The following is a 17,155-nucleotide window of genomic DNA, read 5'->3' on the forward strand; positions in this document are numbered from 1 at the left end:
AGGGCTGCGACGACGACCCAGTTTAACGCCCCCCCCAAGTGGGTCAATAAACCCGAGTCATTGCCATTGATTTCACAAGTCGCCCGTTTTTGGATGCCAACCATTGCCAGGCTACACCAAGTTAAATCAATAAGCTGGAAACCGCCCCCTCCTCTATTCCGGAAAGGAGCTTTGGGATTCCATCAGTTGAGATTCAAGAGCCACTCGGAGTAGACCGCGCGAATACGAGAGGATATTTTGTGGCGGATTATATCTACATTGCCTTCTATACCCGCACTTCCATGCTCTGCTGGGCCAACGAGGATCATTATCTGAGCCAACGCTATCCGAATCCCCAGCAGAAGGCACCCGAAACGCTCAAGAACGTGCTACTCCGCTCCAGTGTGCCGATAGTGAGTGCATCTGATCCCGGTAACGAGAACCGACACAACACCGGCACCATCAGCATCAGCATGGCACCGCTCAAGGGGCAGGAAGTTCTCAAGTTTCACAAGCACTCCTATCTCGAGAATCGCATCTTCGATCACCGCCTGGTCAAGGACAATCTGCTGGACAAGTGGCCCACCGCCGACTTGAATGAGTACAACGAGCGCAAGGACCACCGCAACCTAATGGAGTCCTATGTACCGGCCCCCAGTTCATAACACCCATTACTGCAAAAACCGTAACCACAAGCATATTCATTGCATATATGTACTCATATCAAATCGTGTTATATTCACTTGAATATTATGTATTTTCTTTTTTGTTTATGTACTTTGGCATTGTATATCCACTTTTTTGTTTTAAAACTTATTCATAATACTTTATTTTATATTATAGTTTATATATACATATATTTTTGTTATATTTGTGTCCAGCGGTATTCTTATTTAAAATTAATATCTTTTTTATATTTATAATTTATATTATATATTTTGTTAAGGGGAAATTCTAAATTAAATTTATAGTTTCTTTATGGCGTCGGAAAAGGCTACCATTTGTTACTTTATATTCATTCATTTTTAAGTTTCTAATATCTAGTTATTTACTATATTATGACAAGTAATATTTATATTTTCCACTATTTTCTTTATTTCTTTAAAACGCTCTGCCATTTCATAACAAAACTATATCATTTCGTGTAATGTAACCTTGCATTTAAAGGAAAAATCTTTTTTAGTTAGCAAAGGACTTTCCATTTAAAGTGATTTTAGGATTTTTAGGATCATAAATACCTATAATCAATATATTCTTTGAACAAACAAATTATAAACTTGGAAATTATACCAATCGGCTACAATTTGTACGATATTTCAATATAAAATGCTTAAATCTTAAATTTTTAATTATTAATTTTGTACATTTATTTATTTGCTCAAAGGAAAATTATTAATATTTTGGGTTAAAAATAAAATAGCACTACAAAAATAATGACATTTTTAGCAAAAAAAAATAATGATAACAAAATATGAATTGTTTTTTGAGCAAAAAAATATCGCAAAAAAAATAATCATAATTTTTTATGTCATTTTTCTGCTCGAAATATATTAATAAATTTTACGATTCTTTTTTATTTATTTTATTTTTATTTAATTGCTTAATAAATAATTTTTCGAATTTTGAGATAAAAGATAAATAATATGTAATAAGAAATAATGATAACAAAATATTAATTGTTTATTTAGCAAAAAAAATATTTAAAAAAAATAATCATAATTTTTAAGCGCGATTTTGATCAAAATCTATTTATAAAAAAAAAATTTTTTTTTTTTGAGCATTCTTTCGCTCTTTCGCTAAAAAATAAATAATATATTTTAAACTTTTTTTTTTGTTGCTTAAAATATAAATAATTATTTTTTGAGCGATTAAACAAAACTCCTAAATTAAAATAAAATTTGTTAAATATATAAAATATAAAATGATAAAAATCAATAGATAATCATTAAACTTTGTTTTTTAATTTTTTTAGTCTGGTTAAGTCTGTTCCATTAGTTTTTAAGAGTAATCAAAGCAGGCCGGTGGTCCCTAACTTGGAGGCTTGTCACCTGCCCTGGCTTAGATCTCAAATCAGTAGTCTCTCAATCGCTTCGCACACGAGCTCGCTTCTGCATTAGTATCGGTTTTTTTTTCTTTCTTTAGAAACACGTAAAAAGTTCAAAGCCGTTTTTAGTCAAAATTCCAAGTGGCACAAATTTTTAGTTACCCTCACACACGTCCACTGCAAATCCCTGGTGATCCGCTTTCACGATGTCACACCATGGGGCGGGTGGCGACGAGTCCGGTTCGGGCGTTCCACAGACCACGGTCATGTATTCCCAATTGCAGCCATGGAGCCAAGCGGGCGCTCCGCCGTGCATGGAGCCCGTCACTGGGCCATCGATACCGCCGCGCGTAGGTGCCGCCTACGAGACGAACCAGAAGCATCCGTGGCGCCCGGCAATGGCCTATGAGCTTATCCAGGTTAAGCATCTGCCCGAGCAGCCGGTGACCAATCAGTTGACGAAGCAATGCTTCCTGCCCAAGGGCATGAAGACGGACGGCATGATATTTCCCAATTTGGTCATCGGATTCGATCGGAATCCCCAGCATGCCGCCCGGGCAGCTCTCTACACGCGGTATACCAGCAATGAGTGGTACAACAACAACCTGACCAAGTATTCCGAGTCCAATATGAATCGGTAAGAGTATAATTTAGAAAATTTTAATTTTCCATTTGAAATTTTTACTAAATTTGTAGTTGGTTTTTACGTATTTTTTAAGCACAAATCAATGCAAATATTACAACTTTTACAAACTTTAGTAATCTATCAGAGCGCATGCGCAACGATGCAGTGCGTCTGATGCGGGAGACGGACGAGAAGGCCACTTCTGGACAGCGGGATGCCGGCCGACGGCTGGGTGAACGTATCACAGATCTCACCTTTTGGCGAAACGAACTGAATGCCGAGCTGGAGAAGCTCATTGCCGAGATGTCCGACATCAATGAGCTGCAGCGGCAGTGCGGGAAGGCGCTGCTTGATCTGGAGATACCGCTGCACATAGCCCAGGAGTGCCTGTTCCATCGCGAGTCGCGGCAGGGTGGCGAGAAGGTCCACGACATCGTTGAGAAGGCCCTGTTGGTGGAGATCAACAATCTGCGCAATTCCCGAGAGCGGTTGGGTGGACTGCATGACAAGATCTCGAAGCAGGCTCTAGATTGTCGCGGCGCCCAGCATCTGCTCGAGGACGATGTGGCGCACAAGGAGTCCTCGCTGGGCATTGACTCCATGTGCCATCAGCTGAACAACTACAGTCGCGGCATCACCTATTACGGCGGCATCGAGAAGTTCGATCCATCGGTGAGCACCCAGGAGTCCTGGGCAATGGCCAGCAGCGAGCATGTTCGTCGGTAAGTTTATTTAGTTCCATTTCTGAGCCTTCTCTTAACGCGATCTATCACAGCTCTCAGGCGGAGCGAAAGAAGCTCTCGATGCTACGCAGCGACTCGCAGAGTGTGGTCAATTCGGTGGCCTCCACTGTCTGGGATTTCTGGAGCAACACCAACAACGCCTTCGATCGGCGCTCGCAGGAGATGGCAGACGCAAAGAATCGGGTACAATTGCATCTGCAGAAGGTGCAGCAGGAGCTTTTCGATATGGAAAAGCATCTGTTCCTGCTGCAGAAGGCCATCCAGGACAAGTCTGGGCCGTTGAAAGTGGCCCAAACCCGACTGGAGGCTCGTTCGCATCGCGAGGGTGTAGAATTGTGCAAGGATCATGCCCAGGACCGGCTCGTTCAGGAGGTCCAAGACATCCAGGGCACCGTGGAGACGCTTCACCACAAGCTTCAGGAGGCGGAGGCCGCCCACCAGTGTCTGCTGAAGACGCGCTGTTCCCTGGAGGTGGATCTGCGCAACAAGGTCAATGCGCTGTTTATCGATCGCGAGAAGTGCATGAGTCTGCGGCGCTCCTTCCCGGTCAACAACCTGATCAAGTATTGATCCAGGACTGGCTCCTGGCTGCATTCCGATGCCCAATGTAGTCCCGTTGCACCATCGCAGCACGCGCTTCTATCTACCGCACTGCATCTCACCAGATTTTAATAAATCGGAGACCAATGGTCCATTTTATGAAAGAAACTATGGCTTTAAAGTTTATTTATTTGGCCTGTAGTTACTACTAGTGGTGATAGTTTTAAGCGCAGTGGGGTAACAATCGATGGGCACTATCGATAAGAATTAATCATAAAATGATTTCCATTATAATTTTGGATAAATAAAATAAAAGTTATTAAAAATCCCAAAGTTTTATTATAAAATTATGTTTAAAACGTGTTTGCGTTCAAAAACATGTCAAGTCGACTCGATAGTCGATATCGATAGTCGGATTGTCGTCGGCAGGCCATCTCTACAAACAGCTGCCTTCTCTTTCGATTATCAGTGCTGAAAATTTATTAGTAAAATTATTAAAGAAAAAATTGGCCTAAAAGTGCTGTTTTAAGAAAAGAGGTTTGTCAATAACTTTAATTCAATAGATTGGGAACTATATCCAAGTGGCTGCGAGCCGCCAGATCGTGTAGTGTAAGCGTAAAGTACATTAGTAGCCGGCTGGATATGTTTTTATGGCATTAAAAACATTTCTGAAACACAAAGTGTTTCCTATATAACGGATATACCGAGTTATATGCGTGTATATAGACCGCTGCAGATGAGGGTTAATTAAAGGGTAAATCGGATAGCCATCACCATTTGACATGCATTTTCTGTTCGAACTCAGTTTAACCATTCTTTTTTCGGCCCTAACTCTGACGTGTACATTCTGGCAAACTTTACAGTTAAACGGGTTTGCCGCTGACAGCAATAAATAAAAAACAAATAAACTAATTTGGAAAGTCGGTAATTAATTAACCAGCATTTCTTGTATTCTTTAACCGTTTTTAGGTTAGCCAAAATGCGTCTAGCTCTTGGCCTCCTGGCCACGATCTGCGCCCTGGTTGTCCTGACCGATGGCGTTGATCCTGGCAACTTCAAGACCTGCGAGCAGAGCAGCTTCTGTCGGTGAGTAACATAGTTATATTTCCATTCCTATTTCCATTCCCTCATTTCCAGTTTCCATAAAAAAGTACAGTAAATGTACGGTATCTCTGTGGCACCTAACTGCATTTCTAGGTACTTTTTTGCGGGATATCTTTTACAATTTATAAGTTCTATAAATTTTGTATAAATTTTATCAATTATGGACTTGAATACCCTATCGACTCATCTTACAGACGCTCCCGGAAGGTACAGAGTGCGGGCAGCAAGTACGCCTTGATTCCGGGCACTTTAAACACCTACGCTGACTCACTGACCGCCGATTTGGTGAACAAGGAGAATCACCACCAGTTCGCCTTCAAGCTGGAGGCTTTGGTGGGCAGCACTTTTCGCCTGCAGATCGATGAGAAGCAGCCGCTACGTCCCCGATATCGCGTGGAGCACGCCTTGAAGGGCCAACCCCAGGCCGGACGCATTCGTGTCGAGCAGGAAACTGACGGTGAAATTGTGATAACATCCGAAAAGAATAAGGCTGTGATCCATGGCGATCCCTTCCGCATTGATTTCTATGAGAACGATGTGCTAGTGGTTTCCGTGAACGCCAAAAACTGGCTGTACTTTGAACATTTGCGCCAGAAGGCCCAGGAGCCGACACCGGATCCATCGGAGAATGAGAATCAGCAGGAGCAGGATGCCGCTGTGGAGACACCCAAGGTGGCGGATGCCATCGATGATCCCGGTGCATGGGAGGAGAACTTTAAGTCGCATCATGACTCCAAACCATACGGACCCGAGGCGGTGGCTCTGGATTTCTCATTCCCCGCCGCTGAGATTCTCTTTGGCATTCCGGAGCACGCCGATAGCTTTGTTCTGAAGTCTACTTCGGGCACGGATCCCTATCGCTTGTATAACCTGGACGTTTTCGAGTATATTGTGGATAGCAAGATGGCTCTGTATGGCGCAGTTCCGGTGATCTATGGCCATGGGTAAGTGTAACGCCTTTAACCTTTTCCCCCGATTTAATTTTAAAGCAAAATTCCTTTAAATCCTATTCAGACAGCAGCACACTGCCGGTGTTTACTGGCAAAATGCCGCCGAAACCTGGGTGGACATCCAGACAGCCGAGACGAATGTGGTCTCCTCGCTGGTGAACTTTGTGTCCGGCTCCCGGAAAACACCTCCGCCGGCCGCCCATTTCATGTCCGAATCGGGCATTGTGGATGCTTTCATTATGCTGGGCCCGAAGCCCATGGACACGTTCAGGCAGTATGCAGCTCTCACGGGTACCCACGAGCTGCCGCAGCTATTCTCGCTGGCCTACCACCAGAGCAGATGGAACTACAATGATGAGAGGGACGTGACCTCCGTTTCGGCAAAGTTTGACGAGTTCAACATACCGATGGACACCATGTGGCTGGATATTGAGTACACCGATGGCAAGCGCTACTTTACCTGGGACAAATTCAAGTTCCCCAATTCCCTGGCGATGATTAAGAACCTGACGGAGCTGGGGCGCCACTTAGTGGTGATCATTGATCCTCACATCAAGCGGGATAATGGTTACTTCTTCCATCAGGATTGCACGGAACGCGGATATTACATTAAGACGCGCGAGGGCAACGATTATGAGGGCTGGTGCTGGCCGGGATCGGCCAGTTATCCGGACTTTTTCAATCCCGTGGTCAGGGACTATTATGCCAGCCAGTATGCCCTAAACAAGTTCCAAACAGTCACCGCAGACGTGATGCTGTGGAACGACATGAACGAACCATCGGTGTTCAATGGCCCGGAGATAACGGCGCCCAAGGATCTGGTACACTATGGCAATTGGGAGCATCGCGATGTCCACAATCTGTACGGTCACATGCATCTGATGGGCTCGTTTGCCGGTCTTCAGCAGCGCGATCCCAACCAGCGACCCTTCATCCTCACTCGTTCTCATTTTGCTGGCTCTCAGCGTTACGCGGCCATTTGGACGGGTGACAATCTGGCAGACTGGAATCATTTGCAGTATTCGATCAAGATGTGTTTAACGGAGGCGGTCGCCGGTTTCTCCTTCTGCGGCGCCGATGTCGGCGGCTTCTTTGGCAATCCGGATAGCGAACTCCTGGAGCGTTGGTATCAAACGGGCATTTTCCTGCCCTTCTTCCGTGCCCACGCCCACATCGATACGAAGCGAAGGGAGCCATGGCTATTCCCCGAACGCACTCGCGAAATCATCCGGAATGCGGTGATCAAGCGGTACTCGTATCTGCCGCTGTGGTACACTGCCTTCTACGAGCTGGAGCTAACCGGTGAGCCCGTGATTCGGCCCCTGTTGGCCCACTATCCGCAGGACAAGGAGGCATTTGGCGTGGATAACCAATTGCTGGTGCAGGATCGCCTGCTCGTGCGGCCGGTCATGCAGCAGGGCGTCAGCAAGGTTGATGTCTACTTCCCGGCCATTGATGAGAAGAAGAACGGCGATTGGTGGTATGATGTGGACACTTATCAGCGGCAGGAGCGATCCGGTTACGTCTCGGTGCCGGTGGATGAGAACAAGGTAAGAGATACGAGTGGCTATAGTTCTTGATTGATTTCTTCAACCTCGTTTCGACAGATCCCTGTGTATCAGCGCGGCGGCAGCATTGTGCCCAAGAAGGAGCGCCAGCGTCGCGCCTCCACCTTGATGCTGCACGACCCGTACACCCTGATCATCTGCCTGGACCGGGAGGGCAAGGCATCTGGCTCCCTTTACCTGGATGACGAGAAGTCGTATGAGTACCGTCAGGGCAAGCGCATCCATACGATCTTTAATTTCGGCAACGGACAGCTGACCAATCGCTTTGAGGGCAATCCCAAATATAAGTCTGATGCCTGGATTGAGCGCATCGTCATTGCTGGCTTGGACAAGGTGCCGAGCAGTGCTAGCATTACGGTGAATGGCGTCACCCAGCAGCTGGAGGTACTGCCCCAGGAGCGGTCTGTCGTTGTGCGCAAGCCGGGCGTCAAGATGGACGTCGACTTTGCCCTCAAGCTCAACTATCAGTAGTCTGTAGCAGTAGTTTCCGTCGCCACGTATTAATGTTTGTGTGCTTTTCTCTTTTTTTGTTTAATAACCAAAATGTATAAGCACGGCTTTGAAAGGAACGAACTCATTCAGTGTCCACTTTTATGTAAATTCAAATTAAAGATTAGCTGCCTCCCAACAATACATAGTTGAGCTCCTGTCAGTGTCCCAACATTCTAAGAAACTAATTTGATTAGTGTTTCAATAAATATAAACGATTTTTTAAGATAAACTTTGTGTATTTTTTGTGGGAAATGAATGGAAAATCATTGAAATATATGAGATATTTTCCACATTATTTTTTATTTATTTATTTATAATTTTATTTTGTTTATTATTATATCTCATATTATTTTTTAGTTATTTATTTATTTAATTATTTAATTTTTTTTTATTAATATTGGTATTTTATTTATTATTATTAGGACTATTTTATATTCGATTTTTTTCAAAGGCCACTGAAATTCACTATGTAATTGTAAATATTTTTACAAATATTAATATAAAAGAAATAATAATAAATAATATATATTACAGAAATAAGTAAAGAAAAATATAAATTGGGCAAGAAATCCGATAATCGATCATTCCGATAATACCAAACATATTAATACATAATAATAATAAATAAAAGAAAGAGTATTGTCTTAAAAAATGTCAAGACCAAGGAATTTAATTACAACCTATTTATTAAATTTAATTTTAATATAATTAGTAGGATTATGTATTATGTAGCAGCAGTTATTTAAAGGCTAATGATATTCACTCAGTAATTTTAAATATTTTTACAAATATTTCTATAAAAGAAATAAAAATACCTTATATTTATTATTAATAAATAATAGTAATAAATTAAAGTAAGACAGATGGAAGTAAAGAAATGTTTAGATAAAATCAAGAAATTTCGTTCGTCTTAAATAAGAGTCGAGATTTAAAAATGTCTTGGCAATTACTAAATTAAATAAATACTAATAATATTATTAATAATAACAAAAATAATTAAATAATTTAATTACAAACTAAATAATTGCGTTGATTTACATACATATATACATAAGTATATAAAAATAACTTAAAAAAATAAAAGAAAAAAGAAATCGAATATTATTTGAATACTAACATATTAATTTTTTAGCATATTCATTTCACATTGCTGTGTTTTTTTTGTTTGCATAAGTATTTAGTTTCTGGTTGTTCCGCTGTTGGCCGTTATCAAAGTTATTTCAATTAAAACGGCCACATATACCCAAAGGCGGCAAGGGCTGAGAGAAAGAAAAGGGCCTGAATGCCGCGCTGACCTCTGACCCCTGGCCCAGGAACGGCCTTAGATGAATTTTCATAACATTTTTCATAACTTTTCGTTTCGGTTGAGCTTAAGAATGTTGTAAAAATATTTATGCGCTTGACTCTACGCCGCCCGCCGCCCACAGCCTTCCTTTCTTCGCACTTTCTCCAGCCTGGGCGCTCTTTCTCTGCGGTCAAATATATATATTTATATATATATGTATATGTTTGTATGTATTTATGCGGGGCTTCCCCCCTTTTCGGGCCATGTGAGCACTCGCATGTAAGTCAGCAAATTTTCCAGCAGCATAAGCATAATTATTTTTAATGCGCTCTGCACAAAATTTGAGTCCAAAAACCCGAAAAGGGGTTTCAGTGCAAAAAAAAGAAGAAATAATACACACACACACACACACAACAACAACAACAGCATGGAGATCCTTGGCATTTCTCTGGCATCCTTGGCTTCTTCATGTCCTTTTTTCAACAACCGCTATCGCTTTTTCCCCGCCCCCGCCCTAGAAACCAAGCACATTACATTGCGAAATTAGAAAATTAGCTGAGCTTTTAGTTGCCTTTTTTGCCCAAAAAACCCGATTATATGCTTAAAATCAAAAGGAAAATACAAAAATAGAGCTCCACAGGATTGTGTAATTAAATTGTTTTCCCTAAAAAATAAACAATAAAAAGCAATCCAAGATGCTGGATATTTCTAATTGCCTTCTTTGTGGCACAGAAAATGCAAAACTGTTGCCATTAACAGGCATTTCTTTAACTTACTTTAATTTATAAATTTAGTATACATTTTTTAATAAGAATAGTGTTGAAAATTCAACACGTTTTAAATAGTTTTATAAATCTATAATTTAGCTTTAAGTTTTACTTTATATTGTTTACTTGATTTTGTTGGCAAATATGTACATATGTATGTTCGGTACATATCGTACTTTTATAATATCAGTTCTTTTTTCTTTATTTTCGCTTTACATTTAAAACATTTTTGCGTGTTTGTTTTTAATTATATTTGGCTTTGAGTTTATTTAGCGCAGTTGTTGCTGCCATATTGCGGTGTTTAAAACTGTCACAAACTAACCAATCCCCGGAAACCCTTCTATATGTATACATACATGGTTTAAATGTGTTTGTGTGAGTGTGTGCAACATTGCAACATTGAATGCAATGTCAGCAATAGAACAAATGTCAGCGGCAATGTCTCGTCACCCATTATTTCAGGGCCCACATCCCGTTTTCCAGCTCAATCCCCAATCCCCGATTACGAACTTGGATGGCGACAGTTCTCTATGCTGGTGCACTGAAACAAATCTGTGAACAATAAATAATAAGAAAATTAGGTACTAGGGTATTTTTAAAAAGTTAAAATATTTTTATGAAGAAAAAAGGATATGTAGGCAGAAATAATATACAACAGCCGAGTCAATCTAGTCATTTTTCAAAGAAAAAAATATTTAAATAATTTTTAAACATTTCTTAAGGCGGGACATCTGAGTAACTTTTTTTAAAAATCGAAAACAATTTTTTTTGCTTAAAAAATACTTTAGGGTCTTAAAAATAACATATCAAAAGATAGAGTCCGGCAAAAGTTTCTAAGTGTCGAAATTTTCCATTATGCGGCGATGCCTCACATGTAATCATATACGATTTTAAAACTTTAAACGCGTTTTTCTCAAAACCACTTTTTTTGAGTTGGCCGAAAACATAACTCGAACAAATCTTAACCGATCGATCTGAAATTTTGACAGTATATCCAAAATACCTATGGCTATCGACGTACGTAGGATTTTTTTTTTGCTTACTTTTTTTTTATCAACAATTTTGTCACGTTTTTTTTTTTCATGAAAATTGAATATTTTATTTAATCACTCACCATTTTGCAAAAAATCAAAATATCGAAAAAATTTTACGTACGTCGAAAGCGGTTGAGATATAGAAACTAACAAAATTTGTTCTAGATCAAAAACTAAGGACGTTAGGTTTTCGGCCATGGACCCCTTTCAAAAAAATAGGGCCTACGAAGACATGCTGCACAGCCGCCATTTTGTTTTCGATTTATTAACAAAAAAAATTTATTTTGTATTTCACATCTAACATTATCAAACCTACTTTAGAATTTTTCGATTGCCTTTTTCATTTGGCCAAAAAAAATTCTAGAAAATGGGCTTTTTTTTTTGCCAGTTACTCAGATGTCCCCCCTTAAAATTGACAAAAAATCTAAAAAAAAAAAGAATTAGTATTATTATGCTGATTTGTTAAACAAATAAAAACAAGCAAAGAAAAGGTTTCCAAATTAAAATTTATGATTGAGTTATGCAGTTTTTTTTTTAATTACAAAAATTATATTTCAATTCACCATTAAAATTTTAAATAATACAAAATCAATTTATGAATTTATATAAGCTTATTGAGCGTTTTTTCTCTGCGTGTAGAGGGTCCATGGTGTGTGCTGATGGGCCGGAATTGCTGGACGTGGTGCGTCTGCGGCTTAGGAATTATGTGCGTCATGCTCAGTTTTGTAACTTGTGTCATCGGCAAACATGCGCACAGTGGGTACGAAAATTACGTTGTTTGAGGTTACTTTACATCCTTTTTCATGTCCATAAAAATTATATTTAAGAACATATGCGACTATCGTGAATGGTTCAATAAATTTACATTTCTTTTAATGACTAACATTTTTTAACAATAAATTAAAAAGAATCGGTATAAGGCATATGTTTTAATATTAATATAATATAATAGTTATATGTAGCTTAATACAGATAACCAAATAATAATTAAAAAGTATATTATAAATATTAAGAATATAATTAAATAATTATCATATATATTTCTTACTCTTGACATTTAATTATTTTCACCACTGTGCCGTTTGATTTCGGCTTAGTATGTGAGCCAGAGAGAGTTGGCGAGATGCTGAGCGACAGAAAGGGGAAAAGTGAAGGAAAGAGAAAGGGAGCAATGCAACAGGGAGACCGAAAGAGACAGAGATAAGATACAAAGAGAGAGATAGAGAGAGAGAGAGAGAGACTGGCGGGATGGCGACAGCACTTGGCTGACTTGCTGACTGTCAAGTTAAGTGCGGATGCACACACGTAGTGGCCAGCCCCCACTGGTTCTCCCCCTAAACTCCTTCCATTTCGAAGGGGCGGGGGAAGGGTGGGCAAATCGGGGAGAGGGGCGCTAGTTTCGGAAGGATATCTCTCTGCCCGCAAAACACAGTAAAACGCGCGCATATTTATAACGAAATGCTCAATTTAAATTCCCATCAATCTTGGTCGAATGCCACACACTCACACACTCTCTCTCTCTCTCTCTCACACACACACAGACAGATGCGTACACGTTCGGGATTTGGATTTTGGGATTCCCCGTTCTACTCCACACCATTTGCTTAAGCACTGAGGGAAATCATGGTTTAGGAGTATATTTTTTATTGGCATTTTTGTTATATTTGACAAACATCATAAATATATAAAACAATTGAAACCTTTTTTAACGTCTTTAAATATTTGTAACATATTTTTAAGTAAAAATATTTATAGTAATAAGTAATCACAAATATGGTCATACTGTTTTAAAAAATTAATACTTTAACTTATTTACAGGGTCTCTTGCATATTTAAATAGAAAATACAACTAATAATTAACCATATTGAAATATATTCTTTTTTTCAAGAAATTTATTTTAGGTATCATATTTTTGCTCAGTGTAAGCCGCATTCAAATAGATGTAGTCGAGGACCTCTCTTTCCCTCTTTTTGCTGCCTTGTAAGACTGCGTTTTAAGTCAGCAAAAAGAAGCAAATTTTTTTACGCGCACCAAACAAAAAAAAAAAGTGGAAAAGAAAACAAAAAAAAAACTAGAATGGAAAACCAAAACGAAGCGCGGCAAAAGCTTATTGAGCGTTAAATTAAAAAATTCTTATGGAAAAATAGGACGAAGGAAAAAATAACTAAACGTAGACAGTGCGCGTAGAGACAGCTAAAAACAGACAAAAAAAAAAAATAAAACATTAAAAATAGGAATAAAATAGAGGAAAATGGCAATGAAATGCATAACAAGAAAAATTGTTAGAAGGCTTAGGGATATGGCCATCATTAGTTGGGGAATTCTGAACATATGCAGTCAAAATTTTAGGAATTCTGAAGGATAAGGAAAAAATTTAGGAAAGGGAAAGGTAAGTTGGCATTGAGATTACTTTAAATTAGTTTTTATATATATATATTTTTTGTATATCAATAGTGTTTTTCCAGTTTATAATCTATTTTTTTAATAGTTTCTGGAATATCTCTTCTAAAGCCCAAATTAGTAGGCAATGATTTCTAAGCTTATAAATGTTAAAAAGCATTGCCTACTTCTTTGGGCTTATAAAAGTTAGAAAAAATTCAATTTTCTGATTAATAAATCAGAAAATAATCTACAAAATAACATAAATATATTTAATATAAATTCAAAGGACCCTCTTGTCGTAAATTAAGTAGAACATGAGTGAAAGTAGCTACTCTTTTAGCCTTGATATAAATATATACATATATGTCTGTTATATATTTAACAAAGCCAATAAATTCCCTTGGAATTGGTGCACGGCTGGTTGGGATTGAGGTTGGGAGATGACACTTGGTCACCGCTTGGCGAGATGCAATACAAATATTATACATGTTGACCAGGAGGAGCAGCAGCAGGACTTGGCAATTGAAATTGAAAATGAAATTGTGGCAACAAAAAGGAGGAATAAAAGGAACGGCAAGCACTCACCGTTACCCCACACTCCACACTCCACACCCCCAACCCTCTTTTTTTTTTTAGACACACATTTAACCCCTTTTTGTGTCCCCCTCTTTATCCCCCTTGAAGCACACACGTCGCGCTTTTTCATTACGGTTCCACGACGCACACAAGTGCAGCACTTGACCAGGGGCGGCGGGGCAGCCAGGGGACGTCACTTTGATCTGTGATGCAGGTGCAAATAGACACAGTGGCGTACGCCAGAGAGGGGGATGTAGGGGGTATATGTACACACGGGACATATGGAGCAAGAGAAAGGGGAGACAGGGAGAGCGGGGATCCGGGAGACAACTTCCCGCAAATGCCACCGTCAGCAAGTCAAAGTTTATTGTTTCATTTTTTTTTTGCTTTTATTTCTTTTCCATTTCTGTATTTCTGTTTTTTTTTGTAGTTTTTTTGCTCTAACCCCAAGCCCCTCCCCCTCTTATTCTTTTCTAGTTTCGAGTTATTTTTTCCTCTTCTTTTTTTTACGCTTGTGTTGCATTTATTTTAATTGAAGCTCTCCCTCGCTGGCTTTATGTTGTTATATCTGGGAAATTGGTTCAAGTTAATTTGCAGCCACTGTGATCATCAGTGATCACTTGCGAAAAGTCAACTGGGAATAGCTATCAGAGAGTTGGCCAACCGAAATGTAGAGTCAGTGGATTACAAGATTTAAATTACATTTAATATTTGTCTTAATTTTTAATTTATTCTAAACACACTTGCACTGAGGTGTGCCCTCGATTTTCCGCACTTGCAGTGGAAGGAGCAGGAACTGGTGGCCAGGGAGAAGGGTTCTAGTTCGAGTTCCAGGTTGGTTTGAGAGCACATCCATTCCCTTGGCTTTGAGTGGCGGCGTGTTTATGCAGCATTTGACCATTGTTTGACTTGCACTCCGGAGTCCATAGTCCGTAGTTCGTAGTCTGTAGTCCGGACGACCGTAGTCCTTCTGACCAAAGATAAAGTCGTACCGTATGCTGCAATAATACAAGTGTTCATTGATACCTACCTCTGCTTGATGCCTGATTAATTGCATTGCATCCCGCCCCGTGGGGGATTCTATTGCATTTCAGGTGGTTACGGATTGAATTTCGGTAGAAACTGCATACTTGAGTTGGAAATATATCCGGCCTGAGCTTGGCCGCAGAAATTAATTAAAGGGAGGGTGATTCAGCAGGAACAAGCTATAATAATTATAAAGAAAATAGTAATTAAATAAATAAACTTAAACTTAAATTAAACTTAAATTCAATAACCTTTAATTTGACTTTATTTATTTCGAAATTAAATTTAAATGTTTAAATAAATTACTGCCTGAATTTGGAAACCCCAAAATTCCCCGGATTCCCTTTTTTTGTGGCCATGCCTGACGCTTTCTTTATCTCCTTTGCGTTGCGTCAGTAAAAAAAATAATGTATAAATAAAACTAAAATAAAAATTGAAAGCCAAACAACGGGGCGACATGCAATAAACTGGCTACTCGCGACTCCGAGGTGCTGCTCCTCGTGGCTCTCGGTTACCAGTTCCAAAAAAAGGAAGAAGAGAAAAAAAAACATGCCGATGTGGACGAGGATGAGGATGACGACGATGCCTGGGCCATGGATGATAACTTGGTCGCCAGCTCAAGTGGCAAGCTCCACGCTCGTCGCCGCCTGACAGCGTTTTATGCATAAGCAAACATGTCAACTCGATGCCGGGATACCAGCAGCAGAAACACTGAAAAAAATTACAATAACATATAATTAAAATAAATATTAAAAAATATTAATAAAAATAAAAAGAGGTAAATTATGAAATATTATTTAATATATGACACTATATATATATATTTAATATACAGTTTTTCTAGTTTAGTATATATTTTTTCAGTGTGGTGGCTCCCTCTGCCCGGGAAGCATAATGTTTATCCAGCCGGCTAAGTCAGGCAAAAGATGTTCCGCGTGATTTGGAGATGGGTTGGAGTTCATTTCGGGTTAATGTTAATGCCCAAGCAGGGCGCTGCACAGGATGCGTGTGTCCTTACAGATTTCATGTGAGTTATGGCCCCCCAACTTTGGGGGGCAGAGCGAAGAGCGAAGAGCGAAAAGCGAAAAGCTGAGACTCCGAACTTGGAGCTTTGTTTGACTTGCCGCTGTGGCATTAAAGTCTGCTTCTCCGTCTGTGCACCTTTTTCCTGGGCAACAAAATTGACAGAAAATTGAATTTGCACATTTTACTGCACTTTGTGTGGAGAGGCAAGGAGAGTGGTAAGCCGACAGACAACACGACGTATGCGCAATATATACCATATACCATATATGTATGTTACGTGTCACATACAACTAAGACTTTGGCATTTTCTAAATTTTACTATGAAATTTTTGAATTTAAAGTTCGAAATTCATGAAAATAAACCTGGGACCACAGGGCGTATGAGCAATGTTACTTAAATTCGATTTTCCCTAAGTTTGAACCTTAAAAAGAGGTGCTTTTCGCCGTTCAAGTATCAGTGTGGGGCATAAATGCAACAGTTTGGCTGAATCCTTGGTCCTTTTCACCCACATTAACCCATTCATTTCACCTGTCTGGCACTCGCTCTCTCCTTCTCTGGCCAATTGTTTGTTTATTGCTGCTTTAAAGTCCGGTGGCAAAAGCAGAGCGGAGAAACAGAGAAAACACCTGAGTGGCAGACGGTGTCCTTCCTTCATTCGTTCATTCATTCATTCATTCATTCATTTAATATGAAAAACGCGAAACGATTCCAGGCTTTTGAATTTTCAATTGGCTTGAAGTTTGATTATGGCGCCGAGAGTGGATTTTTATGCCTTTGTCACGCAATTTTTATGGCCTGAGACGAGACACGCACATGGCCAAGACAGTTGTGAACAAAATAATAGTAAATGAGGTATATAAAAAATATATTTAATATGGAGAGATAAATAGAAATTATTATTATTTATATGAAATATATTTAAAAAGGTTGTTACATATATATATAATTATATGGAAATATATTAAAAACGATTAAAATAAACAAGAAAATAATTTAAAATTAATAAACAAAA

The 17,155-nt window shown here is 39.4% G+C and overlaps 2 protein-coding genes across 2 annotated transcripts; both read left to right on the plus strand.

The window, feature by feature from the left end:
- Positions 1–2,044: 2,044 nt before the first annotated feature.
- Positions 2,045–4,099, plus strand: LOC108084685 (tektin-3). The gene is made up of 3 exons (XM_017181017.3): positions 2,045–2,660; positions 2,783–3,370; positions 3,424–4,099. Exons 1-3 carry the CDS (start codon positions 2,230–2,232, stop codon positions 3,959–3,961), a joined length of 1,557 nt encoding a protein of 518 aa, XP_017036506.1. The 5' UTR covers positions 2,045–2,229; the 3' UTR covers positions 3,962–4,099.
- Positions 4,100–4,317: 218 nt separating this feature from the next.
- Positions 4,318–8,274, plus strand: GCS2alpha (glucosidase 2 subunit alpha). Its single transcript, XM_017180998.3, has 5 exons — positions 4,318–4,468; positions 4,901–5,017; positions 5,230–5,979; positions 6,050–7,535; positions 7,593–8,274. The coding sequence occupies exons 2-5, from the start codon at positions 4,911–4,913 to the stop codon at positions 8,022–8,024; spliced, it is 2,775 nt and encodes a 924-aa protein (XP_017036487.1). The 5' UTR covers positions 4,318–4,468; positions 4,901–4,910; the 3' UTR covers positions 8,025–8,274.
- The last annotated feature ends 8,881 nt before the right edge of the window (positions 8,275–17,155 follow it).

The sequence above is a fragment of the Drosophila kikkawai genome, chromosome X (assembly GCF_030179895.1).
Source record: "Drosophila kikkawai strain 14028-0561.14 chromosome X, DkikHiC1v2, whole genome shotgun sequence".
NCBI lineage: Eukaryota > Metazoa > Arthropoda > Insecta > Diptera > Drosophilidae > Drosophila > Drosophila kikkawai.